The sequence below is a fragment of the Marmota flaviventris genome, chromosome 4 (assembly GCF_047511675.1).
Source record: "Marmota flaviventris isolate mMarFla1 chromosome 4, mMarFla1.hap1, whole genome shotgun sequence".
Taxonomy (NCBI): Eukaryota; Metazoa; Chordata; class Mammalia; order Rodentia; family Sciuridae; genus Marmota; species Marmota flaviventris.
This window is the reverse complement of record NC_092501.1, coordinates 164,876,230-164,903,578: the sequence shown is the minus strand read 5'-3', so window position 1 is coordinate 164,903,578 and position 27,349 is coordinate 164,876,230. Positions and strand designations below refer to the sequence as shown.

The following is a 27,349-nucleotide window of genomic DNA, read 5'->3' as shown; positions in this document are numbered from 1 at the left end:
CTTATTTGTGCCTCTGTTTGCCTCAGATGTGTGCAGTCACTGCGTTGGCCTGGTGCTGTCAGCCAACTCCAGTGGAGAATCCACAGGCTCCCGTAACAGGTGAGTGCAGCTGCCCACCTGCTGCTGCAGACAGCTTTGAGATAGGGACCCCCACGAGCGGTCCTTCAGATCCAGCTTGTGAAAACAGCTTTCTTGGAGCTCTGCGCAGGATCTTCCTGTTCTGTGGTGCCCCTGTGCCTCGCCTTCTTTGTCCTTTCCCTGGATTATCTGCCTACTGTTATTGGCCTTCTGATTGCAACTGGATGAGGGTGTTTGCGGCTGCCTGCCAACAGGACATGGCTTGAAACTGTGCTTCAGAGGAAAACTTAGACCACAGTGGGTTAAATATCCATCCCTGTGGCTCAACATCCAATTAGGTGCATTTCTATAAAACACAACTCAGCTTTTGCCACGCACATGTCCGCTGGGGCCTGCCACGAGGACACTGAGGGTCCTGGCCCTCAGAAGGTCCCGTGACCTTCTTCCTTTAGCTGTTTCCTTCTTCTCTTAGGAAGTCTGAGGGCTGAGGCCCTGAAGGCAGAGTGTGAACTCTCTGTAGCAGGCCTGCCTGTGCAGCTGGGGAGGGTCTCTCGCTGCGTGTGCGTGTGCCTGCTCGTGTGTGTGCCTGTGGTGATACAGAAGATGCCTGTGCAGGTTACGGGCACAGACATCTGTGTGTGTGAGGCTTGGGAGGCAGATGTCTCTGAGTCACAGCAGCAGACAAGGGAGGTGCTTCGAGACGTGCGATAAACACATGCATCTCCGAGGTCAGCTGTGGCCGGAAAGCCGGCCCTGGGAAATCTGCTTCTGGAGCCCCGTGAAGACGGCTGTGAGTCAGTCTGTTTTGTTTATTTTTTTATGCCACAAGAAGTAAAGTAAACTAGGTTACAAAAACACATTTTATTGCATTTTGAGACTTTCTCATGAACAAGCCAGGCTGTTCCTTTTGCTTGCTCCATGTGGCTACTACAAGGGACCTGAGAAGCTGCCCTTGGGCCAGGAGGGCTGCCTTCTGGTCCCCCACCACGCTGCACATTCAGGTTGTTCAAACCTCCCAGTGAGATCTCAACCCTGGCCCCTCCCTGGGCACATCACACTCACAATGTCCATTTTTAGCAAAGTTGCCTCAATTCTGAAGCCAGGTCTGCAAACATGCTCATGAAGGGAACAGTCTGGCGTGTGTGACTGGACTCCAGGAAAGAGCTCTGCCCGGCGAGCCCCCATGTTTTATGCTATAAACAAACAGGAGGCCTCATCCAAAGCGTTTCTGTATGTCACAATTGTGCTACCTTGAATGCACGCAATGTCTTAAATCTCTCATCTTCCAAAAACTTACCGGAATTCCATCAGCACCAGGGAACCCAGAGACACCTCTTGCTCCCTGTGAAGAAGGTGACAAGTCAGTGATGGCCAGGACATGGTGCCCCTTGGGAGCCGGAGGACGTTGGCATCCTGCTTACCACATCTCCTTTGGGTCCCGCTGTCCCGGGGGCTCCTCTTTCGCCCTTGTCACCTTTGCGGCCCTGCAGCCCTGGGAAGCCCTGCAGCCCGGGAGGCCCGGTGTAGCCCTGGGGGCCCACTGGCCCTGGCTGACCCTGTGGGAACAACGTACGTTAAGCTTCCAACTGAAAACCAGAAACAGGCATTTTCAGTCAAGTTATTTCTGGAACTAGGCTTTTCATTCTGGAGAGCCATAATCTTCAGAGAACTTGATGTAAATTACCGTCTTCTACCTCAGCAGCCAGAGGAGGGTTTCTGGCTAAAGAGTTTGAGGGGAAAAACATTAGATGGAAGAAAATGTGATCCTGAATGACATAAGTCACTGTGTGAAATGGCACCGGGCTGAGGTGAAAGAGTGAACTGACTCGGCCGCTAGTCTTTTTCATAAAAAAGTTTCCAAACAGATTTCCCCAATCCCAGCTGTGTCCTCAACACGACGCACACGGGGTATGCGAGTGCGTGTCAGCTGTCCAATGCCCCGATGTTCCAGAGTAGGGCATCTCTTCTTCTTCTTCATACAAAAATAAGGGGTGTCTAGAAAGACTTTTGTCCACACCTATTAGGATGGCTATTGTTGAAAACAAGAACCCCCAAGCCCCAAATTTGTGAGGATGTGGAGAAGTCAACCCTGTGCATCGCTGGCAGCAATGTGAGAGGGCGCAGCACTGGGGAGAGGGTGATGTCGTCTCCCAGCACCAGACGGTGTCACAGGATCCCACAGCTTCACTCCCAGTCGGACCCCAGAGGACTGGAGGCAGGAACTGAACAGATACTAGCACCCTGGGTTCTCAGCACCATTCACATCGGCCAGGGGTGGACACGGCCCAGGTGTGCTCACATCGGCCAGGGGTGGACACGGCCCTCATGTGCTCAGCCCATGACTATTAAACAAAACATGGTGGGTTCAGAGAATGGACGACTGGCGGCCTTAAAAGGGAAGGAGGCGGGGCTGGGCTGTGACCCAGGGGTAGAAGCTTCCTTAGCACACGCAGGCCCTGGGTTCCCCTCAGCACCACAAATACAGAAAGACAGAGGAGGGGAGGAAGTTCTGATGCCAGCCGCAACAGGGCCACTCGTGAGGACTTGGGCTGTGACACGAGCCTGTCGTCAGGAGGCAGACGCTGGGCGACCCCACTCCCGCGAGGTGCCTGGGCAGAAAGCGGGTGGCAGGTGCCAGGCTGGGGGAGGGGGACTTTTGCTCCATGGGTACAGAGGATCAGGTTCACCTTCCCAAAGGTGAAGATGACCTGCCGGTGTGTGGTGGTGACTGCCGCCTACCCATGCGCCCCGAGGCAGCCCCAGGGGCAGTGTGGACGCCCGGGGGTGGGGTGGGGGGTGGGGGGGTGGGGCAGGAGCACTGAGTAGGAGCCTCACCTCTGAACTGTTCTTAACCCGTACTGCTGGAGGTGTTGGGGCCTAGATGTGGGGGCCTCGGTGGGGTGACTCTTGGGGGGAACCTCTCCATGCAGATCAAGGTCGGGTAGGTAGGTGAGATTTGGAAGCCCCAGCTCTGATCTAGGGGCCAGCCTCCTCCAGCTCTGTCCAGGCCAGCATTTCATTCTAGAGCTGTATGCTTCCTTCTCTGCCCTCCGCGTGTTCTGGGAGCGGTCAGCCTGTGGGGGTCAGCCTGTGGGGGTCAGCCTGTGGGGGTCAGCCTGCGGGGGTCAGCCTGCGGGGGTCAGCTTGTGGTGTAGGAGCATGTGCCCCCTTAGTGGCCTCCACTCAAGGACCACCAGCAGGAGAAGCCCAAATGCTGCAGGACTGTTAAAGGACAGGACAGATGCTGGGTGGCTGCCACTGCCCTCTTGCCAGGGAGGGAGACCTGGTGAGGGGGACAGGCCTGAGGGAGACACGCGCCTGGGCTCATGGATGCTGAAGCTCAGCAGATCCATTTTCCTGCCTTTGCTATAAGTTTGGGAACAAAACACGTTTGACTCTGATTTTTACGGCTCTTTCCAGGCTGTGTACATTTGTGTCCTGCGTGTGGCTACACTAGGACGTGCCTTCTTGGGGTCACACTCCACGCCAGGCCCTGTGTCCCCCATGCCGAGGCTGGGTGCTTGGCAGCATGCACAGTGAAGTCCTGTGGCTGATCGATGACATCTCTACTTTTACTGTCCCTGCGCTGTGTCTTTCCAAGGGGATCACTTTCCAGAGCTACCAACAGAAGGGCACGTCCACCACAAGGACACGGGACGTGTCTGACGGGTGGACACCAGGCCCTGCCCTGCATTTGCTGACCTATCCTTGTTCCCTTTGATGGGAAAGTGACTGGTTTCCTTCCGTCATCAGTCAGCTTCTCTCTGACCTTCGTTTCTTGGTGGGAGACCGACAGATGGAATACATCGCTGGCCCCCCTTTCCTGGAACACGCGTTTCTCTTCCTGTGAGGGGACGTTCCCGTAACATAAAGCCAACAGCCCTCAAGCGCAGGCTGCGGGGGCTCCCGGTGCACTGGGAAGCTGAGCAGCCGCCGTGCAGATCTAGTTCCAAACACTTTTATCTCCTAGGAGGAAACCTGGCCCCTGCACGCAGTCACTCCCGGCCTCCTGCCCCTGCCCCTGCCCGAGACAGCTGCCCATCTGCTTTCTCTCTCCGAGGATCTCCCTGTTCTAGAAATTTACATAAATGAAGTCATATTGATGTGGCCTCTAGGTCTGGCTGCTGTCACTGGACATGCCTTTGAGGGCCACCCACACGGCAGTGGGCAGCGGCACCTCATGTTATGGCAGGGTCATATTCCGTCACATGGACATGCTACAACCCCTTCCCTCCATCTGTTGGTGGACACTGGGGTAATTCTGCCTGTTGGCTGTTGTGCGTCCTCCTGCTGTGAGCGCGTGTGTGGACATGTGCTGAGTCCCTGTGTCTAATCTCCTGGGCGTGGAGGGCTGGGTCCTAGGGCGACTCTGTTTCATTTTCGGAGGTGTTGCCAAGCTTTCCTCCCAGTGGCCGCGCCAGTTTACACCCCCGACGTCCTCAGCAGCACCCGCTCTTTTCTTGGGTATAGCCATCTCCTAGGGGTCTACGTGGGGCAGCTTGTGGGCAGTTCCTCCTGAGCTTCCGCTGGAATGTGACGGTCCACAGAACCTAGTCCAGCTTCCTCTCTGAGGCAGGTCCTGCAGTCTGGGAGGAAGAGGGCTGAACTGTCCTTCAGGACTGAGCCCTCACTCCCGTCCACTGGACGACCCTGCACTGCCGGGATTAACTGGGCATTGGAGTCAGGGTCCAAGGGTCAGGGTGAGACTTTCCCCAGGACATCCTGCCCATCAGGGAAGTCCAGCGGCAGGGTAAGGCGCAGCTGGGGGACCAGGCAGGAGAGGAGGGTTTTCCTGTGCACTCATCAGCGTCATTATCCACTTCCACCTCAGCCCAAGAGCCCCACTGGAGAACTCCCTTCATCTCCTCCTTTCCTTTTGGAACATGTGATGTAAAATAAAGATTGACTCAGGAGGAGTAGGAGTCTACTTTAAATGTCTTCACATAAATCTCAAAATCTCCTAGATTCTTAAGATTCCTACAATATCCTTGATAAGAATATCGCCATGGACTGTTTCTCATAAGCCAGCAGAGGCTGTGCAAAGGAGCCGTGAGGTCATCTACCAGGCCTCTGCCTCTCCCACCACCAGGCGATCCTGCGCGGGCAGGGGAGCCCTCTCCCAGGAAACGGAATCACGAAAAGCATCTCTACCCAGTGCTTCTGGGAGGAAGCACTGTTACCAGCTGTAAAAATGATTGATCTCCTTTTGTCTCCAGGTCAACTGCACAGAGTGGTCATGAACTTCAGTAGAGGGGAGGAGACAGCTGGGTCTCTGAAAGGCTCAAAGACAGGGCTGCCTGCAGTCTACCCTCACTCCTCCAGGGGAGGGCTGCATCAGCTCACCCGGGGCTGGACAGAAATGCAGAGCCCCAGCTCCGGGCTGCATTTCAAGTGATCCCCAAGATGTCCCTTTGTGTGAGAATCAGCTGGGCACAGTGGTGCATACCTGTAACCCCAGCAACAGGGGAGTCTGAGGAGGAGGATGACAACTTTGTGACAACTTTGAGGCCAGCTTCAGCAACTTAGACCTGGTCTCGGAACAAAAAAATAAAAGTGCCAGGGATGTGGCTCAGTGGCAAAGTGCCCCTGGGTTCAGTGCCCAGTACTGCACAAAAAATAAAAAATAGATAGAAACTTAAGAAAGCACGAGAGCCTGCGGCAAGCCACCCTGTTCCCTAGGGGCCTGAGGTTCTGAGGGAGGAGACGGTTTTATTCAGTGAGAAACACCTCTTCAGCACAGGTTGGAACTCAGAAGAAGGTCTGGCTTACTGAGCCAGGCAAAGGGAAAGGGAGGGTCCTGCTGTGCCTCAGGGGTTCTATGCTGGGACACATCGTGGTCACCGCGATCGATCGATGCCCTGCCTCTCCCTCTGTGAAACCTCTGCTGGGGCGTGGCTCAGGGTCGGGTTGGCAGAGTCCAGGTGCACGTGGCCTATGTCCCGCGACTGTGGGGAGAGTGCACGTGGAGTGCCAGCACACCACACCTGCCTGGGCCTGGGATCTCACCCCTGGAAATGGGGCGCACTGTAGTCAGAGGGGCGTGTGAGCAGAGTGACCGCGACGCAGACGGGAAGGGTGGGATGGGGGGGCGACCTGGTTCTATCGCATGTTCACACAGCCTCATGGTGGGCAAAACATCCCTGGCCAAGAAGGAGAAGGAGTTTCACTTGTCAGGAAGGACAGACAGACCCCACGGCACTTCACAGCAGGGCTCCGGGCCTGCAGAGCAGCTAGAGCAAGGAGGAGACCTAGAATGGGCGCTGCGCGAGCGGCACCCGCGTCTGAATAGCAGGAAGTCCCTTCTCCTTCCCAAGCCCCCCTTCCTGTCTCATTTGCGTGGGCTCTGGTGCCCCCAGACACTCCTATCCTCTGTGGTGCCTGGGGGACCCTCCCTTCCCCTATGGGCCAGGGCGAGTTCCAGAGCTTCCTGGCCCAGCCCATTCAAGGATGCCGCTCCTGGCAACCCTCAGGGAATTCCAACCTAAGTCCTAGATAATTTCCACCAACCCTTTGCCACACATTAGGAAATATGTAAAATGTCCCCGAAGACAGGACTATTTTTTAGGATCCAGGAAAACAATTTCTCCATCCAACATTTAGAAATGTTTATTGTTCTTCAGGATGAGTAGTTAACATTTGTGAGCCATTTTTAGATCACCCTGGCAGGATGGATTAAAGCATATTCCAACCTGACTAGTGTATTAGCATTTGTGCCGAATATCACATGTACAACCACCAGGAAATAGTGGTTATTCCATGCCACACAGTCTGAGCTAAATCTGCCACCTTCCACCTGTATCTTCTTACTTAATATATAGCAAAATATCAGCCCCACACCTGGGTACACTTCTATATTAAGGTTCCAGCTTGCTGGTCATGGTGGCGCATGCCTGTAATCCCAGGGGCTTGGAGGATCCCAGAGACAGGAGGATGGTAAGTTCAAAGCCAGCCTCAGCAATGGCAAGGCGCTAAGCAACTCAGTGAGACCCTGTCTCTAAATAAAATACAAAATAGGGCTGGGGATATGGCTCAGTGGTCGAGTGCCCCTGCATTCTATCCCCTATGCCAAAAAGAAGAAAAAAAAATTCAGCTATATGGGGTAGAATGATATGGGATCTGCTCTCCCCAATTATTAGGCAGATTGTAGAATTAGGGTCCATATAAAGTAACTGATTTCCATATGCCATGAAACAAACCTTTACCCTTACCCCATAATATTCAAACATTTACTTAAACGGATCATGGACCCAAAAGAAAGAGCTAAAACCATAAAACTTCTCAGAGAAAACATAGGGGGGAATCTTTGTATTTTTGGATTGGTAAAGTTCTCTTACAAAAACACAAACATCACATATCATAAAAGAATGTCGACAACATAAAAAGCTGGCTTGTCAAAAGATAAAAATGAAAAAGGCCATAATCTTGGAGATGTTTGTAGAACACACGTTTGATAGATGATTTCTACCAGAATATATTAAAAAAAAGCTTGCCAAACTCAATAAGAATGAACAGCTTGATTGAAAAATGTGGCCAATGATTTGAACAGACACTTCATCAAAGATGTGCAGATGGAAAGATGCCGGGCACGCGGATCACCAGGGAAGAGAAGGCAGGCCACAGGGAGACAGGATGCCACCTAGTGGAGCAGTACCATCGGGAGAAAGGGCCAGCACTGCCATGTGCTGGTGAGGACCCATGCTCCTGTGTCCCCCAGCGTGAGCGCAGCACGGCTCAGCCACCGTGGCAGGCAGTGTGAAAGTTTCTTACAAGTTCAACCCACCCCTGGCCCAGGCTTGGGAGAAATGTCCTCCCGCCTCTCAGCAGGGCCTGCCTGACAGCGTGCACAGTGTTTTACAAACCTAGCTCAAAGCAGACCGACCATATGCTCGTCAGCTGACAGGGAATGGATCCACAAACCCAGGGACCCAGGCAAATTGGACCCCGCTCTGCGGTAGAAAGGAACCGAGTGAGTCGCAACAGAGAGGTGAGTCACACCCGCCTGCCACGTGACAGAAGCCAGACGCGGAGGCTAGGCTGGCTGGCCAGACCTCCAGGCCATTCCAGAAGAGGGACGTCTCAGAGCGAAAGCAGGTCGGAGGTGGCCAGGAGCTGGAGGCCGAGCAGGGCTGACCCCAGGGGCAGGGAGTGACTTCCTGCCATTCTTTTGGTGTCACTGGGGGCTGCACACCTTCGTCAATACTCGTGAGTGGAATGCCAATCACACCTCGGTAAACATGGCCTAAAAATAGAGGAGTCGGGCAAAGCAAAGATGAAGACGACCACCCCGACATCCATGGTGACCCGGGGCCTGTCCTTCTGCTGTGTTCCCGCATGAACTGGGAAGCAGATAGTGTGTAGAGAAGAAAGAGCAGCTTTACAACAACATGTGAGAAAGCACACAGCCCAGCGCTTTCTCCCAGTGTCTGCGGGGCGATAACAGGGCGGGCAGACCAGGGTGTCCTCCTGGAGGAGCCTGGTGGGCCTGCAGGAGCGCTGGCCGCAGGGGAAGCGCATGGGCACAGCAGGGTGCAGAGCCAGACCTGGGCTACACTGGGGTCCCTTCTGCTTGATCTCTGTGAAAAGCCACCAGACAGAAGGTGCTGCCCACTGTTCTCAGACATTAGGACGGTTCTGTCTGAAGTGACTCGACTCAGATCCACATGTTAAAGCAGAGAAAATGGATCGTCTCCTATTCCTCCCACCCAGGACCACTGAGCTGGAACCCCTGTGTCCTGTTCGGAAACAGCCACACTTGGGCAGCACCCTCGTGGCTGTAAGCCCAAGGCAGGCCCAGCTTTTCATAGTCTGGGCACGACTTTAAAATATGTTAGAAAGCTCATCTTCTGGAACTTTAGCAACAGAGACATTTCATCTCCCTGGATGTGAATCATCGCCTAACAGGCTGACCAGACTTCCTAAACCTTGTCCCCTGAAAGGACATGGACTTCGAGTGGGGATAAGTCGAGGTCCTGGGGGGTGGCAAGGAGGAGAAGGCAGGGTCAGGGCCCTGGGCAGCACACACAGAGCTCAGCTTCAGGCCCCGGGAAGTCCTGGCTACGTGTAAGACAATGCTAAGGACCAGGGCATCACGATCAAATAGGCTGGATGTCGCTGTGAGTTAGCAGCACAGGGTGGCTCTGGCCTATATGTAGGTGACCAGGGAGGAACAATTAGAATAGGATGTAACTAATGGGTTACCAAGATTGTGAAATAGCTGGTAATTAAAGCTAGGTGTCTGCCTTTATGTCTTCAGTTTCAGGCTATTAATTTCACATGCCAGCTGCAGGTGTCAATATTTTACTAGTATTCTTAGGTCATAGTCGCACCTAAGAGGGTGACGTGACTCATGCTGGAGACAGTGTTCTAATTGCTCTGCGGTTCTGACTTTGCCCTGCGGGGCGCTCTGCAGAAGTGAGCGGCTAACAGCCCATGAGTGCTGCCCACAGCAGGAAGTGAGAGGAACTGGCCAGCCAGTGGCCTCCCTGCTGTACAGCCGGGGCAGGCACATCCTTGAGAGTGACCTTCTCATATCTGTGTTGAAGATCAGGGGCAGAACAAGAGGCATATCTATGTTGCATTTAGACTAAATCGCCGTCCCCGCGTGGAAGAAAAGCACTCCTGAGGCAGCCCTCTTTTGAGCTGGCTCTGCCTCGAAAAGCAAATCACCAGCCCACTCCCTGGCCAGCTGAGGACAGGGCTATGGGCAGGGACTCCGCCGTGGCTGTGGGGCACAGCTTTCCTGTCACCTGGGTTTCAAGTGCTCCTGAGCAAGACAAAGAGCCCCATGTTCTGTCATTGGAACACGCTTCATTATTTCCACTGGATCCTCCTCCCTCCTTGGCCTGAGTCTGCTTATCGGCTATTTCAAGTTAGCTTTTGTATTCCTTTTAAAAAAGATTTTATTTTTAACTTACGTACAATGAGATTCACTCTTTGTTACTCAGGTTTTTCTTTTTGGTGGTGCCGGGGGTCGAGCCCAGGGCCTCGCAGGTGCTAGGCAAGTGCTCTACCACACTGAGCTGCATCCCCAGCCCTGAAATCCACTTTTCGCCTTTTAATGCACAGCGTGTAAGCAGCACTCAAGATCTAGAACGGCTCCGTCGCCCCGCCTCCCTGTGCGGCCTCTGCCAATCACTGGTCACATCTTCCGATTTCCCCCATCCTGTTCCAGACTGTGGCACATGGGGTCATGAGGAAGCAGGCTTCTGGGTCGGACTTTTCCCTGGGCTAGGGCACTTGAGGATCACCCTGTTGCACGTATGAGCAGCCTGCGCCTTCCCTCTGCTGAAGGGTGGTCTGTTGGACCCCCCTAGTCGGCCCACTGCTTCTGGTGACTGCGAACCCAGCAGCTGTTTGTGTGAGGGCTTTGTGAAGGTCAGGACTACTGAATCACGTGGCAACTGCTTAACTTCCTCAAGCTGCAGCACTGCTCTCTGATGGGCTGACCTTTGAGGGCCCCTGCGGGCAATGGAGGGAAGCCCCAGGTGCCCTCATCCCTGGTAGAGGTTCCCACAGGTGTCTACACTTCGACTAGTCCAGATTCGGCTCCAGGTCCAGAGTTTCCATCTACAGCACTAACATCCCCTCTGACACCCTTTCCTGGTAAGAAGATGCCTCGGCCTCCATCGGTACCAGGGATTGTGAGCTGGGGCCATGTGGCTTGCTCAGAGGCAGTGGGGCTGAGACGATAGTTTTGGTCCCTTTAATCCCTTCTGTAAGACAAAAGGTGAGCCTTGCCAGGAGGAGGGCACCATGGGAGGGCGAGCCACACGAAGCAGACCTGGGCCTGGCCCTCACCCAGAGCAGCTGATCAGATGGAGAATTCCTTCTGTGACCAGCACATGGCTACAAACTCCCACAGAGCCAGGGAAAAGGGTAACTGAAAGGAGGCTCCAAAGTGCCTACCTAAAGTGTGGATTCCATTTATCGTGGATAAAAAGCATCATCTTCTCATGAGTCATGACACAAACACCACCTGTCTTTCCGATATGGGAACATGAGCCTCCTTCACTGAAAAGAATCTTGGAGTGGCATCCACTAAAAAGTGGGTCAGTATGCAATTACTTCTCAGATCCATTGTTGCTCTTGGCCACGGATAACCTACTGCTTTCTCAAAGGCGTTGTGAAGTATCAGGTTTGGAAGGCCTCAGAGAGCATGGGGCACCTGTGAGGTCAGGTGGACAGCTGGCCCTGGCCTGGGGCTCACCACCAACAGGCCCCCAGGATCCCCTGCAGACCCCTGAATCAAATCTGCATCCTATCAAGACCCCCAGCTGACCCCTGTGCTTGGTAAAGCTGGAAAAAAATCCCTGGAGGAGGGGTCCCAGGCTGGCCCCGGCCTTCACTGAGGGAGTCCCAGACCTGTAGAGTTTTCTGGTCCAGCATTCTGGGAGATGTAGGGGAGCCTGGGAACTGAGACTTAGCAACCCCCCAGCACTTCCAGTCACAGCCAGGCTTGAGAGCAAGGAGCGAGTTCAGCTCACAGATGGGAGCTGTGAAGAAAACTCCAACCGAGGCAAAACATGGGACTCCCCCCACCCCCGTGCCCCCGCCCCAACACTGGGCCTGCCTGGGCATGCCAGGCCACGCTGCACACCTCTGGGGGCGCACTTCTGCTTGTGAATGAATGTGGAGGGTCTCTGGGACCCCTTCCCTCCCTGCCTTGACAAGCTTCTGCATCTTGTCAGGTCTTTCCCACAGCTTAGGGAGGCCCTGCTTCCCACCACGGGCTTCCCCACTGCCCTCCTGTTTCCCACATGACCTCCCTGCCTGGGGCTCTCTCCCTGTCCTTGCTAGCAGTCTGCTCCAGTCTAAGTGAGCTCCTGGAGATTGGCGAGTTTCTCTGCAACCTCAGGGCTTTGGCACAGGTTGGCCCTGGTTGCCCACTGTCTCAGAGGCCCTGGAGGACGGAACTCTAGCTCTGCCTCTCAGGATGTTTTCCTGGCCTCCCAATCAGCCCAGGCCTCTACCACAGGACACTGCAGGGTATGGTCGCTCTACAGTTCACATGGGACCACAGAGCCCTCGGAAGCAGGGGCCATCCCTCCTTCCAGCTCCTGTGCCCAGCGTCTCCCACACATAGAACAGCTCTACAAACCTTTAAGTGGATGGATCATAGCACTGCCATTGATCGAGTTGTCTCATTCCAAAAACTCGTGTTCTTCCCATACAATATGTTCTATTTTGAGGCTATGATTTTCTCCTCCTCCTCCTCCTCCTCCTCCTCTTTTTGCAGTGCTGGGGATGGAATCCAGGGCTTCACACATGCTAGGCAAGCACTTTGCCCCTGAGCTACCTCCCCAGCCTTAGTCCCTTTTCCTGCACATTATAATGGCTTCATGGTTTCGGAAGCACAGCTTCTGGGGGTTACACTGAGGGGCCTTCCACCCTCTCATCTGCCCCACCTCCACTCAATTCCATAAATCACCCTGGAAAGTACCCCACCCACCAGCTCTGCACCTCTGTTCTCTGCTGAGCCCGCCCAGTGGAATTTGGCTTTCACAGAGGGTCTGGTTTTATCTGTCTGTACTATCAGACAGACTGCGTTCCAGGCCTCTAACGTGAAGTCCTAGAGAGGAGACCACCCAGAGTGGCAGAGGGCGGCCAGACCCTTCAGACCCCACTTAGAACCCCAGCGCTGGAGGGGAGGCGAGGACTCTGGGATGCAGGAGCCCCTCCCGGGGATGGGCGCACAGTCCTGGAGGGTCTCTGTGAACCAGCTTTCTGAGGACGACTGTCGGGGACGAGGCAGAGCATAAGCAGGGGAACCTCAGGGGCGCGGGCTTAGCAGTTATGGAGAAAAGGGGTGAGCTGCCAACATGGGTCTGAGAAAAAGCTATAAAAGGAAGATTTTTTGATGCTTACTGAATATCTCTGTTTTGAAACCAAATCTTAGCTTTCTTATTGCCTTTGATGTTCCTGGGAGTGAGGACTGGCTAGGGGTGGAGGGAATGGTGCAGTTCCAGTGGTCAACAGTAGGTGGCAGTCAGCTGTGCTCTCAGGAGCCAGAACCCACAACCTTGACTTCAGCACAGATCTGCAAGCCATGTGAGGATGTCAAAGCCGGGAGGCTGCTCTGTGTTAAATGACTCATCTCAGTGGGGCAGAGGGCACATCCTTCATCTGCCACGGGGACCTAACCTCCCATGGGAAAACGCTGATGAAAACTGTGCCTGCAGAGCTCCAACGCTGTCTAAAGAGCACATCGAATTCCACTTTTCTTTTATGGGGTGATTGAGCTCAGTAATTCTTCTTATCTTTCCCTTCCCTTTGACTTGCTCCAGGAAAACGTGCTAAGTATGCCCACTGGGGGCCTGTTGGACCCAGACCCATCAGAGTCCCGTGAGAGAGTAATTTCAAGGGACATTAGATTTGATCCCTGAGACTAAGTCGGAATAGCCTGAACTCAGGGTACTTCCTGCTTGGAGCACTCTCCAGCAGTTCACGTAGTAATCTTTAATTTTTCACAAGACTTCTGAGTACATACTCTTAGTACATTCATTCTATGGGAGACTGAGGCAGGGAAGGTGGTCACCCACTGGCACTGTGAAGACAGGACTCATGTCAGCTCTTCAGGACAGGCCCAGGGGCACTGTCACCCAGTGCACTTCCTTGGAGGAACATGTGACTTCAGACCTCGGATCGACCTGGTCTACTGATCTTCGTGAGCAGGTGGCCAGATTGCATACACAGAGGCAGAAAGCCTGGGGCTTAGTTAGCCCAGTCCTGTGGTGGCCATGCTGCATCTCTGCCTGAACCGGCTGTGGCCCAGTGTTGGCCATTTCATGGCTCATTAGCCCCTTCCCCGCTGGAGAGTAACTGGGGCTGAAAGAGGAGGCCAAATCAGGCAGCTGGTTACTCTTTAGCCATGCTGGTCAAAAGGTATGCAGGGGAGGCCTCCAGTCTGCAGGCCGCGACCCTGAGATGTGCACCCTGGGAAGCAGCTAGGCAGAGCCTCGGGGCCATGTGTCCTGCGCTGGCAGAGCCTTCATCAAGAAGGGCTGCAGTCAGGGTTCCCAAAGGCCTAGGCGGCTTTGGGTGGCAAGAAGACCCGGTGACTGAGCATTTCCTGAAGTGGGGTGAGCTGGCCTTCAGGTGTAGGGTGGCTGGAAGGCCTGGTGCACCCTCCCAGGAGCAGTTTCCGGGAGGAGGCGTGTGGCTTAGCAGGCCCTGGGCAGCCTGGGGGCCACAGGAGCTGACATCTGGAACCAAGACAAGGCAGAGCTGGGCTTTCAGGGAGATGGGTGCCCTCCCCACAGCAGCAGAGGGTCAGAATCATCTCCCAAAGGGAGAGGACAGGGCAGAGCTGGTGGCCACGTGACTTGTGAACAGAATCAGTGCCCTCTAACCACGGTGTAGAGAGAAAGGTGGAGGCAGCACAGGTGCCGGTGGTGACCCGTGAACAGGAAGGTCTGTGGAAGGTGGCCGAGCCTGATGGCGGGCGGATCCCAGGCTACCTGACCACCAGGGCCGTCCAGGAACAGAAGAGGCTATGGCTAAGCAACAACCAGAACTGTATCTGCTTAGAGCTTAGGACACTGCGGGAGGCCCAGGCCACTGTAAGTCACCCCCACGTGTATCTGATGACGGACACATGAAATAAAAGCTTGGGAAGGACTCCTAAAGACCCAGCTGGACTTGAGGTGATGGCGACGGCCCCTAGGGGCTTGTCTGCCATCTTGGCTATTCATGCCTCATACTCCTGTGGCCCCTGGAAGTTTTGTTTCATTCCTGCCTGGGATGGAACCCGGCCTCCCAGGGCCAGGCAAGTGCTCTGCGACTGAGCCCTACCCACAGCAGGCACAGTGGCAGGCAGCACGGGCTAGGTGGCAACTCCTTATGTGCATCTGTAAAAGGACATAAGATCTTGGAAGCGGCCTCCGAGAGCTCTTGCAGAGCTATTACCCAGGATAAGACCAGGCACCGAGGACAGAGCTGCAGCCACTGAGCCGTCAGAGCTGCTGCATGGCACCGTGGCCGCCCACGCAGGGCTGGGCAGTGAACAAAGGGCTGGTCTTGCAGCCTGGCCGGCCCTGCAGATGGCTCTCTGGACATCCTGGACTTCCCTCCTCAGATTCCCTGGTGTAGGGTGATTCTTTGGACGGACACTGAACACACATCCGCAATTAAAATAAAGAACAACAAACCACGGGAGACTGATCTTTTTTCAGTCTGTGGAAAGATAATGGATGGTGCCTTTGTGCAGGCTTGAAACTCAGGGTTCTGGGCGGGAGGAAACTGAATGACATTCATGTCCATTCCAGAGACGTGACTCAGCCAGGGCATGTTCTCAGGACACAGGACATTCGTTCTTTTTAATGGCATTTGTCAGAAGAAAAATGAGAAGCAGTATTCCTCCATAAAGTGGAAGGCAACAGCTGGGCACAGCTGCGCTTCCTCCCGAGGGGCCCCTCAGGCACAGTGCACGGGGCTCTCGGAGAACAAGAGCCATGCAGGAGGGAGTCGTCCAGAGACCTAGGGTGGCCTGTCACGGCCAACACTTGCTTTGGGGTTAGGATTTCCATCCTGCGCTTTATCTGTCACCAATTACCTGTCCTTAATGAGACTGCTCCCAGGAAGCCTTCTCAGGTGTCTTTGTGACACTGGCCTTTGGGTGTGTCATCTGCTGTGTCTCACCAGGTGCCTGCGGTGGGCAGGAGCCACCAGGGAGTGCTGGGGTCTTCCTCTGTGCGTGGCCACATGAAAGGCTTTTTCACCCCAACACAGCCTTCTGACTCCAGAGGATGGCCCAGAGAGGGCATCTCTGCACAGCTGGTCCCTGGGTGGGCCACAGAGCACTTTGTCTACAGGAAAGGGAGGTGGCAGAGCAGGGGTGGCAACTGAGGACAACCTCTAGGGCTCTCCTGGTACCACACTGAAGTTACTGTGGGGAAGCTGAGGACCTTCCAAGGACAAAGCAGTGGAGGGCGGGCTGGCTGCTGGCCTCTCACGCACAGCTCTTGCACCAGGATCAGGACACAGACCCCAGGGCCCTCTCGGCCTGCCGCTGCCTTCCTTCCTGAGCCAGCGGCCCCAGTGCTGGCTCCCTGGAGTTTCCTTGCACATCTCCAACCAGCCTTGCTCAGCTTCTTTCTGGTGAGAAGGCTGCCTTTGAGTTCGCCATGAGCTCTCTTCTTGCCTGTCAACCTCCTTGGTGAGACACCTTGCTCCCTCTAACTACTTCAGTAGACACTTGTGGGTGCCAACTCCCATCTGTCCAGAGGGTCCACAGACAGCTCAAAGCAGCAGGTTCAAGGTGAACTTGACATCTCATTTCCTGCCCCCTGCTCCTAGCAGAACCCCCAAGCCTGCCCTTGTGCTCCTCTGATCCTCAGCTCCTCTCTGCACAATTCCAGTGGAGCTTCCTGCTGACTCCTGCTCCCCTGGCTCCTTGGCTCTGAGCATCACCGAGACTCCTGAACTCATCTCTGCCTCCACCCTCCCGGCCCTGTCTCATCCATTCTCTCTGCTGCCTCCTTAGGTACCCTTCAGTTTTGGAAATCAAGGTGCTCTCACATCCCTTTCCACCTTAAAGATGTTAAGGCCACCATGGGACATAATCCAGCACCACCCACAGGACACTCCAGGCTTCTCCTGGGTGCCTGGGTGCCCCTCCTCAGTCCTATGCTCCTTGGAAGCTTGGCTGGCACCTTTCTTCTCCCTGGAGGGTGTCCCTCATTTTGTCCTCTCCGATCAGTCCTCAGTCGCTCAGAGGAGAGCCTCTCCAAGGTCCCACTTTACATCGTTAGAGCAGTCTTGTAGGAGGGAGGTATCCCCACACCCCTGTCCTTCTCATTCTGAGGTCCCAGAAGGGCGGGTTCAATTGCTAGTGAAATTGGACACCACTTCTGTAAAATCAGTCCTGCTCTATGCACCCATCTGACCTACACGGCAGACATTCCTGGAGCTGGAGAGGCAGGCCTGAGGATCACTCTGCCCATTCCCCAGTGTGGCTCTTGGGTGCCCTGCTGGGACCCCAGCAGCCTCCTGTGGGCCCAGCCAGAGGCTGTGCTGTTCCTGACAAGGTCTGCAGCAACCCTGCCGGACCCTGAAGGCCTGCAAGCCCAGCAGTCTCCAGCCCTCACTGGCCTTCCAGTGGCCAGAAAGGACTCAGGCTGCGGCTGAGGACAGACACACCTGCACGTGTGTACACTCACACACTCACACACAGGCGTCGAACGCTTCTCAAATTTAGAAGGTGTGAAGAACATATAAAAATATGAAAGAAGACAAAGTGTAAGAGGGTACGGAAGGTGAAGCACTGCGGCTCGTCCATGCACTGCAAACCAGCTGGCCAGGCAGTGCATGTGAATGTCTGCGCGGATTCCATTCGCCCCAGAAGCTCACCCCAGTTACGGGGACTCTCTGGACCGCGCTCCAGCAGGGACCTGGGTTTTGCCTGTGTTACAGCAGTCTTGCAGGAGGGAGGTATCCCCACATCATGGAACTATTTGTGGTGTATTTCTGTTAATTTGCTGATACATTCCTACTATCCTGGGACATCTCTGAGACCAGTCATCTTGCAAATTTTGAGGTGTGTCTCCAGCACTGCAGAGGGTCCTACGCCCATGATCACCTGAGACCACCTAGCCGGTCCCCCATTATGTGCAGACCCAGAAGCCATAGGATCTATGGGGCAGCAGACCTGCTTGTGCGGGCTTCTTTCTGGTTTCAGACCCTGCTGGTTATGAGTAACAATCCACATTCTGGTTTAGTTTACATCTGGAAATTATGGCTAATGTGTCATAGGATTTACTAGCTCCCTCTGGCAGTGGTTTCTTTGAGCTCAACGTTACTCTGTCATGCAAAACAGTAGCTCTTTGGAAGCCGTGGTTTGACCTGCTGGGAAAGGATTCGGAAAGCATGTGCTTGACCATCATAAGGCCAGCCGTAGTCTTCCTCACACAGTGACTCACCAGAAGGGACTCCAGCCACACCGGAACCTACTGCCTCTGGCTGCTCAACAGCTCACCTTCACAAGCTGGTGCCCAGAGTCACCTGCTGTGAGCATAGAGCCAAGGGAGGGGCGGGAGGCTCTATTCTTGACCCAGAAACCAAAACCAAGGGGGAAAGAGGTATTTCAAATGGCACATAAAGTATTCACCTGGATGCGTAAGCATGGAGCCGGCATGGAAGCCTGCAGGAAGGGGTCCTTTGGGAGGCCACTCAGTCCTCCATCTTGTCTCTAATCCAAGCTGAAGGTCCCCCTGGGTAAGGTTCTATGTCCTGCTAGGGAAGTGCGGGGTGTGGAGCAGGTGGGTGTGCGGAGGATCTGCAAACCTGAAGGGATGGGAAGGCGACTACCCGCTCTCAGGCTCCCTGGTGGGGATCCCACCTGGATCTACTGTGGGTGTCTTCCAGGACACCCCGATCAACTTCCAACAGGAGTCCTAGACACGGCCACCCACTCCCCAGCCAGGCGCCCCTGCAGGTCCTCAGATCAACGACCATTTCCCTACTGCAGTGCTCCTGTTCTCTCCGAAGTAACGGGCGCACTTGGACTTCGTGAGGATTTATAATTGTCTCCCCCAGCCAGCACCTCTCCTTCCTTTCCCCTCCCAGTGTGTTTAAAATGGTCTCGACTCCATCCCTGCTTCCCCGGGGCGTCTAGCTCAGACCCTCCCTTCGCCCTGCCCTCTTGGGATAGCTCTAGCCGTCCCTCGTGTCTCTGCTTGTTCTGTCTCCTTGGCAGGGCTCTTCCTCCAACCTAAGGCTGCTGCTCTGCCAACCCCTCACCCCCGGCCCTGCTTCTTGCTGCATCTCTGTCCAGGGACAGTGGCTTCCTCACGTCTGGCTGGGTGGCAACTTCTCATGGGGTGGCTCCTGATTCAAGTGTGGATCCCCAGCTCTCACCCCCGTCCCCTCCCATGGCTGGTGACTGTGTCCTGCATCGGAGAGGAAGAACAGAACCTTCACATCTGTGTGGGGGTCCGAAGAGCTCAGCTGACAGGAAGTTTACTTTAGCAAGGCAAAGACACGGAGAAGAGCAACACTAACACCTTGCTGTTACATTGTCCGCTCCCTTGTCCTGTTCTGCTTTGGACAGTGACTGCACTCTTCTGAACGGACGGGTCCCTCCAAAACTCACTGCTGATGTCGAACCCCGATGCTTGGTATGGAGAAGCCGGGGCATTAAGGAGCTTGTGAGTCGCTCCCTGTGAGGACCCGGCCACAAGGTGCGTCTGTGAGGCCAAGAGTCCTAGAGGCTGGGAGTCCTGGACGCCAGGCCGCTGGTGCCTTGAAGTGGGACTGTGAGTGCACCCCACTCTAAGGTGCTTTTGTTACAGCAGCCTGAGCAGGCTGGCGGAGTCTCAGAGGTAAGGTGTTTAAGGACTTTAGGGCAGGAATTCCTCAAGCCCCAGGGAGCACAGAGCTGGGAAAGGTGGCTGAGCTGCCTCTGTGGGTCACAGGCTGTGTGCAAGGACAGTCCTGCTTAGGAAGCGACGGACTGAAGCGCCGTGAAGCAGCTTTCAGAAGCCAGTTTTGCCTGCTTCGGTTCCCGTGGGTGGCAAGCACCCAGTGAAGCCCACTGCCTCTTCAGATGTCCCGTGCTTGCGTGGCGAAGCCCCTCTGGGAGTCCCACGCGTCCTGTGGCAGGGAGTACTGCTCACTTGTTTAGGAGACTCGGGCCGTACTGAAATGAGACAGTTCCATTCTCCTGAGCAAAGCCAACACCACCACCAAGAACGCCAAAAATCCAGCCCTCGCCAAAAAATCAGCTCTGCTTTCCGCCGTGTTTCCGCCCCCAGACTGTGTGCTGCCCCCGCCCCCGTGACGGGTAGCCCACGCTGTGAATGTCACAGACCAATGGTGACGAACCTCCAGGAAGGGGCAACCCAGCAACTGCTGAAGGAGAGGCAGCTGGAAAACTGGGGGCTGCTGAGGCCAGCCCCATGGTTAGGAAAAAAATTGGAAATGCGTGGGTGTGTTCTCAAGGCCTTAGGAAAATTCCGGAAATCCAGCAGATGTTTTCTGTTAGGAGGCGTTGGAAGCCCCAGGAGCTACATCTTCTTCTTCTTTTTAAATATAAGTTTATTTATGAAATGCTTTTTCCTCTCAAATGGTTCTCCGCTCAACTTACAAGATGGAACGCTGGCTGAACTGTTGGACTCGCCAGGCCTCATGCAGCCAGGACATGGGCGGGAGAACGTGACCCCACGAGGCACCACAATCCAGGGCCATGGGCCTAGACGACTTTCTGGATAGCTCCTTCTTTTCTCTTATTTTCTGAAGAGGAACTAGAACTTTCTCTTTAACTGAATCAACTGTAAATGTGTTACTTAGGTTTCAGGAGTTATTATATTTTTCCTCCTTTGGAAAATAATGCAATGGTCATGACGATCACGTTCCTGGTTTGTAGTGTGTTTTATATACACACTGATATTCAAGGAACCAGAGATCAAGTTAATGCAGAATATTTGACGCACTGTGACTCTGACGATGGCTTAGGATGCGCGTCTGAATGGCTGTGAAGTGCTCTCGGTGCTGCAGCTGGCTTGTGCACCCACGTTTGAGTTACGAGACTGACCTTTGCCTCAGGAAGAAGGACAAAGCCTTCCATGGGATGAAAGTTCCAAAGCCACAAGGTGAATTTATGTTTAAAAAACATCTAAGATCTCTTAAATTTCTTATCTACTCAAGAACTTTCCCATTCTTACTACATATAAAGATTGGTCTGCACAGGTTCTGAAAAGATTCAGTCTATGTAACAAAATGCACTTTCTGAATGAACAGAAAAGGGAGCTATTCTCTGGGTAAGGAGGTTGCACTAGCAGCCAGCACAGAGACCATGTTCAGGCCTGGCGCCCCAGCTGGCTGTGTGTCTTGGAGAGTTAATCTGATTGCTACACATGGTTACTGGATATATTTTGAATATGGAATGAATTCAAGAACATTGGATTCTCTTGGACTTGGGGAGATTACTCAAACCATCAAGAATTTTAATGGTGCATCCTACAGAAGGAACTGCTGTGATCGTCAGCCACGGGAGCCGAGGCCAGGGCAGCCCCGGCTCCTCCCGCCCTCTGCTAGCCTTGAATAGGAAGTTTCCCCTGCCGGGAGCAGGTGACCCATCCTCTTCCTGCCAGGAAGCTCACAGAGTACAACACAATCAGATTTTAAAAATTAGGTCAGTTGTGTGGGAATGAACGTTTGAAAAGTTTTCATGCCAAATCTCCCAATTTTAAAGGGTTTTTGAAAAGTTCTAATATTTTCACATATTTCTCAAAAGTGGATTGCATCACCCAGGGAATGCTACACATCTGGAAAAGGAGAGGTTTCACAAGATGTGGCTTAACATGACACATTTGTTCTTGTCATTTGTGGGGGAAAAACAGTTAAGGGGCTCAGAGCTGCAGGACTATAGGTCTGGGGCCAGCTGAACTTGAGGGGCCCCTTAAAATCCTGTGAAGGCAAACCTGGGCTTGCCTTCCATTCCCAGCCCCGATGTGAGACAGGACGGCTCGCTGCTACGCGCGTCAGGACTGAGTGAAGGCCAGGGCTGGCTGGGCGAACTGAGTTCTCTCTCAAGAAGGTCCTCAACACATAGGCTTCCAGGGTTTGCAGGAAGAACGGCTCACCTTAACTCTGCCGCCGTCTGTCAGTGACTCTGGACAACTGAGTTGACCTCAGGCTGTGTCCACATAGTGGGTGCTTGTGTGGGACTCCACTCTAGCTTTCTCTGCCCTCTCTCCAGTGCCCTCTTGATCCTTCTGCCTGTTTCTTAAACAGTCCTCAAACCATGACCAGGACACTCTGCATACAGTAGCGATCTCTTACTCTGATTGTCAATGAAGACAACCTTTGTGGTTGATAGAACAGTCTAAATGAGCCAAAAAAAAAAAAAAAAGGTAGTTTTATAACTAAGGAAGAAACTAGCTTTAAATGAATTTGGCCACAAAAAAAGGGGGTACTTTTAAGAAATCACCTTAAATTACCTGGGTTGTGGGACTAGATGGTTTCTGGCTCTGGCCTGGACACCCTTGCTTTGGGATTGGCACCTCTAAACCATGCCTCTGACATTTAGCTTTTTATATTTACTGATGCTTGTTCAATGGGCAGTTTTTCACCAGTTCCTCATGGTAGATGTGCATTGTGTTATTTTTAGTTGTGCTTGAATAAGGGCACTTCACTCTGTGTCTTTTTTCCACAGAGCAGGATGCAAAAATGGCACAGAAATGGCCGAGGAGGAGAAGGGACAAGAAGGGGAGCAGTAGCAGCAAAATGACGAATCTGATCTTGATTCAGATTTTGTGCTTTTCTAAAAACAACTTCAAAGCCTTGAAAATCCTCCATGTCCTGGGGAGCCGCATTCTGCGGGCTGCATGGGTCTGTCAGTTTTCCCAGGGTGGGTCACTTCTTTCTCACGTATGACACAGCTGCGTTCAGGCAAATATCCACACATCTTTAAAAATCATTAGAGGGTCAGTAAGCTGAACCAGAGAATTTCTAAAACTTGGATTCAAAGCAGCAAATATAAGTTTGCAAATTTGAAAACATGGTGGAAAAGCCTCTCGGTGTCCTCTCGTGGCTTCCAAATGCAGAGCGGATGCCTCTTCTGCCCCACTCCAACCCACTCCCTCCTCTCCACCCCACAAAGGACCATTCATCTCCATGGAGCGGACACAATTGCTGCAGGTCACCTCCTGCTGCAGTTCACAAGGCTCCTTCTGCTACATGGCAAGTGGCCATCCAGCTCGGAGCTAGTACTGCTGGCCTCCAGTTTTGATTGACTCCAAAAATGTCTGCCTTGCTAAGATTGTGAAATATGCCACCTACGATGTTCTTAAAAAGTGAAAAAAAAGTTCAATAGTTTATTAATGGAAAACATGCATCCATCACTAAGTGGAAAGAAGAAATACAATTCATTTTTATAGTGCTTTTCTAGTGGATTTTCTCCCTAATCAGGCCCACGGATACCAAAACCTGAAACCCAAGGCCCCTTTTGAAGGACAGGGTGTCAGAACCAGGGGAAGCGCTGGTGCAGCCCTGGGAGGGCTTCTCTGGTTCCGGGCCGCACGGTCACGTCTCTGTGGATTGCATTTGGCAGAACAGCAGTGGCGACGTCCAAGACTCTCCTGACGCACTTGTAAGTAAACGGCCTGTAAAACTTATCTTCAGCCAGACATCAATGGGGGTGGGTCAACAGTCGGCCCAAGGAGGTTTTGCAAATGACTGCCGTGTCACGTTGTCGGGGAGGCATTGGGTCTTGGCAGGCCAGCTCCAGCTGGACAACATCATGACCAAGGATGGTAAGGCTGCGAGCAGCTGGCATTCCTCATGGCTCTGAAAACCGGGCCTCAGGAGGGCCGGCAGCCCACGGCCTGTGGAGTGCAGAGGCACTGGCTTCCGACGGCATCAAGGCACAGATGGGCAGTCACCAGACCTACTTCTGGAGAGGCCTGTGCCCATGGTTAGACGTGCCCGACAGTTTGCAGACTGGTAAGAAGGCAGGGCGTCGGTCCTCACCATAAGGAAACTGTGACCCCGATCACTGCTGACTTTTCCTGAATTACTAAGGGCTGGAAATCACCTGTGAATCTTCCCTCACAGGGTAAGAGGGGCAGCCAGTCATTCTAGTGAGCCTCTGAATGGCTTGACTTTAGAATGGAATTGACACACAAGGAGTTCAGTGCGTACCGTTTGGAGGTTATTAGCAATATTGAAACAAGGGGTGGGTTAGGGCACTCCAGTGAGAGAGCTCCACAGGCACACAGATGTCCTCTTTTCACAGGCTTCATGCTGGCTCCCCTTCCTCACTCTGGGAGCATACAGAACCCCCTGCCCCAGAGGGTCAAGGGCAGTTCCCCAGGGAGAGCTTCTAGGGAGCACAGGGGCTTGGGGGCGGCTTCCCGTCTCCAACACGTGTCGAGTGAGACCACTGTGACCCTCTTACTTCAGCATCAGAGTACCTTCCAAGTGTTTGCGCGAGCTCTGGGGTGGCATTAAAACTCCTCAACTTCCGAAGGCCGACCCCACTTTACACGGAATGGACGGTCCGTGCCACAGGCCAGGAGTGGTGACAGTGGCTGCACACTGAGGCAGATGCTCGTTACAGGAGAATTCAGGGGCAGGGGGTGGTGGGGGGCGTATGAGAGCTCTCTGTACCTCCTGAACAATATTTTTATGTAAATATAAACTTATTCTAAAAAATAAAGTCTATTTTAAAATAATCAAAAGGAGCAAAGAGTGTATGTAACTTATTTCAGCCTTCCTTTGACTTCCTCAGATGGAAACCAAACACAGCTGACATGAGTGGTGTGCACTTCTAGTCCCAGGTACCTCTCGAGGCTGCAGCAGGAGGATCCCTGGAGCCCAGGAGTTTGAGGCCAGCCTGGGCAACACAGAGAGACCCTCATATCAAACAAAGAAACGAAAAACAATGGCTAACTTCCACAGCTGCATCAAAAGCATAGACAGCGAGAGATTTTTTTGGAGAAAGTTTTAATTATAAACAAAATGTTATATTCAGTTAAACATAACGACTGCATCTAGAGCAGTGAAGTGAAAGAGGAGGAGGAAGTGGGGAGGGAGAGACAGGCAGACTGGCAGGCACTGAGTGGCTGGCACCTTCCTGGCATCCCGCCCTGGCCGGGTCTCACAGCCAGGGAACCCACTGCTTTAAAGATTTCTCTTTCGTGTAACCTCCTAGAAAGTGCTCAGTGGATGGAAGGGTGGCTCTTTCCCACACGGAGGGAAAGCGGCTGCCGCTGGACTCACTGGGAAATGACCCCTGGGCTCTGGGGCTGCCTATCAGAGGCACCTGGGACAACGCTGGCCACACCTGACTGGCATCTTACTGACTGCCTTGACATCCCTGGAGGACACCTGTCCACTCCCCACTTCCCATGCCAACCCTGTGGAGGGGAACAAGCCACTGCAGCCAGTGGAGGCTGCGGGGATCCCGGCCACTGGGGCCTCTGGACGCCCTGCAGCCGCCTCCCCCAGGTGCTTCCAGCAGCAGCTGTGGGTAGTCGGCATGTGTCTGCAGACTCCATGACATCTTTTTACAAACTTGTCTTTGAATTAGCTGTCAATGGACACCCAGATCTATGCCAGCAAGCCGCGGGGGAGGAGGGACGGCGGGGGAGGAGGGACGGCGGGGGAGGAGGGACGGCGGAGGGTTAGGGTTACGCCAGGTCGGCACAAGGAGCACGGCGGCGGGGGGGGGGGGGGCAGCTCCTGTGCTGGATGTTCCCTGCATCAGATGACGTACCTCGTCCCAGCCCGGCAGAGACAAGCCATTCATCAGCCGTGGAGACGCCTCCCCACCAGCAGCTCTGGAAGCGAGGCTGACCGAGATGTGGCCAAGAGCAAGGCGAGAACAACCAGCTGAACGTTGCCAAAGACTGACTGAGAAAGCAGTTGTGCATCCAGAACGTTCTTGCGGCTGGGTGAAGCTCAGTGGGCGTGCACGTGCTGGGCATGCACAGGCTCTGCCTTCAGTCCCCAGCACCATATGAAGGGCGTTCTTACTACCGTGTGTGCACCGATATGCGGACAGGTTGGCACGCCTGGGCTGGGCTCCTTTGGTCTGTGGACGATGCTGGGAGTGGCGCCTGTGAAGCACCCGCTCCAGGACACTGGGCACTGCGGACCCAGGAGTGCTGTTGCACACGCCTGCTCATCCTGTCTCTCCACGCAGGCTCAGCAGGAGCTGGCCTTCTAGTCCTCGCAGCGCAGGGTCTCCTCTGCCTGGAGAGCTGCCCCTCCCTCTGCTTTGGCACTTCGGCTCCCCTGCTCCTCTCTGTTCAACTCTCCTTCCCCAGGACACCTTCCCAGACTCCCTCATGGAGTCCACACAACTGGCACGGCTGCTCCAACTCACTCACTGGCTGACTCCTGATCACACGATGGAATTGCGCTCCAAGATGCCAACGCTGCGCTCCCCGTGTGCAGATCTCAGCACACGTCTGAAGTGAGAGGACAAGGGCCACATCTGGCTGGCACTGGGACCCTGTCCACAGCCCACCCTCCTGCACTTTCCCCGGCTGTCCACCCTTGATTCTCGGGGCTTTCTTAGTCTCTTCCTGTCCCCAAGCTCAACATCTGTACCTTCTTAACTGAGGAGACCCCTCCTCCCCTGAAACTGATATGGTGGGTGGGGTGAGCAGCGCACATTCTGTGGAAGGCTCCCACCGTGAGGCCGTGAGGTTTTGGGAAAAGACGTTTTGATCCTCAATGTATCTGAGTCACATAACAGAAGGTGTTTGGTTTTTTCTTTTTAATCACAGTGGGGTTCTCTGGAAATTATCTCGAGTTCCAAAGTATAAGTGAACATTGAGGAATTAAAAGACAATTTTAAAAACCTTATTACCCAGAGAATTGAAATACATTTCAACAGAGACACCATTCCAATTTGCATGGGCTTACGTGATATCCTACTACACTCATAGAAACAGTAATCTGAACATAATGTCTGCGTACAAGCATGGCCATTTCTAAGCTGTAACCTTTGGGAATGATTTTTGGATTGGAGAGTGATTTAACACTAAGAAGTTAGGCTGGTGAAACCTCTAGGTTGATATTTTAATTTTCCTTTCCTCTTGAACAGTCTTTAAAATGAGAGAAACGAAGCAGGGAAACCCATGCACTGCCCTTGACCTCGTGTTTCTAGGCGCTTGTGCTGGAGAGGCACCCCACCTCGGCCTGCAGCACCGGGTTGGGGAGGCCCCCAGGCAGCACTCAGTTCTTTCTGGGTACTTAATCCCAATTGTGGAGCTCTCTCTCCTCACTACCCCAAATCCTCACACCCTAGAAGGAGGGAGTCTCTCCTAGCCAGAGTGCTCACATGGGAGGATGGAAACTGACCCCGTCCCTGGACTCAGAGGCCTATATGGCCATTCCGTTCTTCACCTTCTGGAACTGAATTGATCCTTTACGTCTTCCTGCTGGGACCTAATGGACACTTAGAGGACAGGGTGCCGTGGAGGCCCAGAGAAGAGCAGATGTTTCCAGGGCAGGAAATATCCAATAATGATTCCTGACCACAACTGGACGAGGGGGTGGGAAGGACAGGAGTGACCTCGGGGGATTCTCAGGCCAGGGATTCTCAGGCATCCCCTGGGGAAACAGGAATGAGACAGGCCTTGTACTAATATGGTCTTTCTGCGGGGTAGGGGATGCCTGCTGCACAATACATTTTTGGGTGAAAAATTCACAGGCATTTTTCACATGCTCAGAGGACACACACGGAGGGCCTGGAAGAGCCCCGCAGCTCTGTGACCTTGGCTGCAACCTTCTCTTCTTCCCTTCCCTCTCATCTACCCTCATC

General features: G+C 53.7%; 1 protein-coding gene across 1 annotated transcript in view; it reads right to left on the bottom strand.

Annotated features, from left to right (window-relative positions):
* The window catches only part of Col4a2 (collagen type IV alpha 2 chain), a 151,457-nt gene that overhangs the window by 55,099 nt on the left and 69,009 nt on the right, over positions 1-27,349 (bottom strand). Inside the window, exons 5-6 of the mRNA XM_027938844.3 lie at positions 1,500-1,634; positions 1,376-1,420 (exon numbers count right to left, since the gene is read on the bottom strand). Of these exons, the coding sequence (XP_027794645.2) occupies positions 1,376-1,420; positions 1,500-1,634 (180 nt within the window). The remainder of the gene's footprint in view (positions 1-1,375; positions 1,421-1,499; positions 1,635-27,349) is intronic.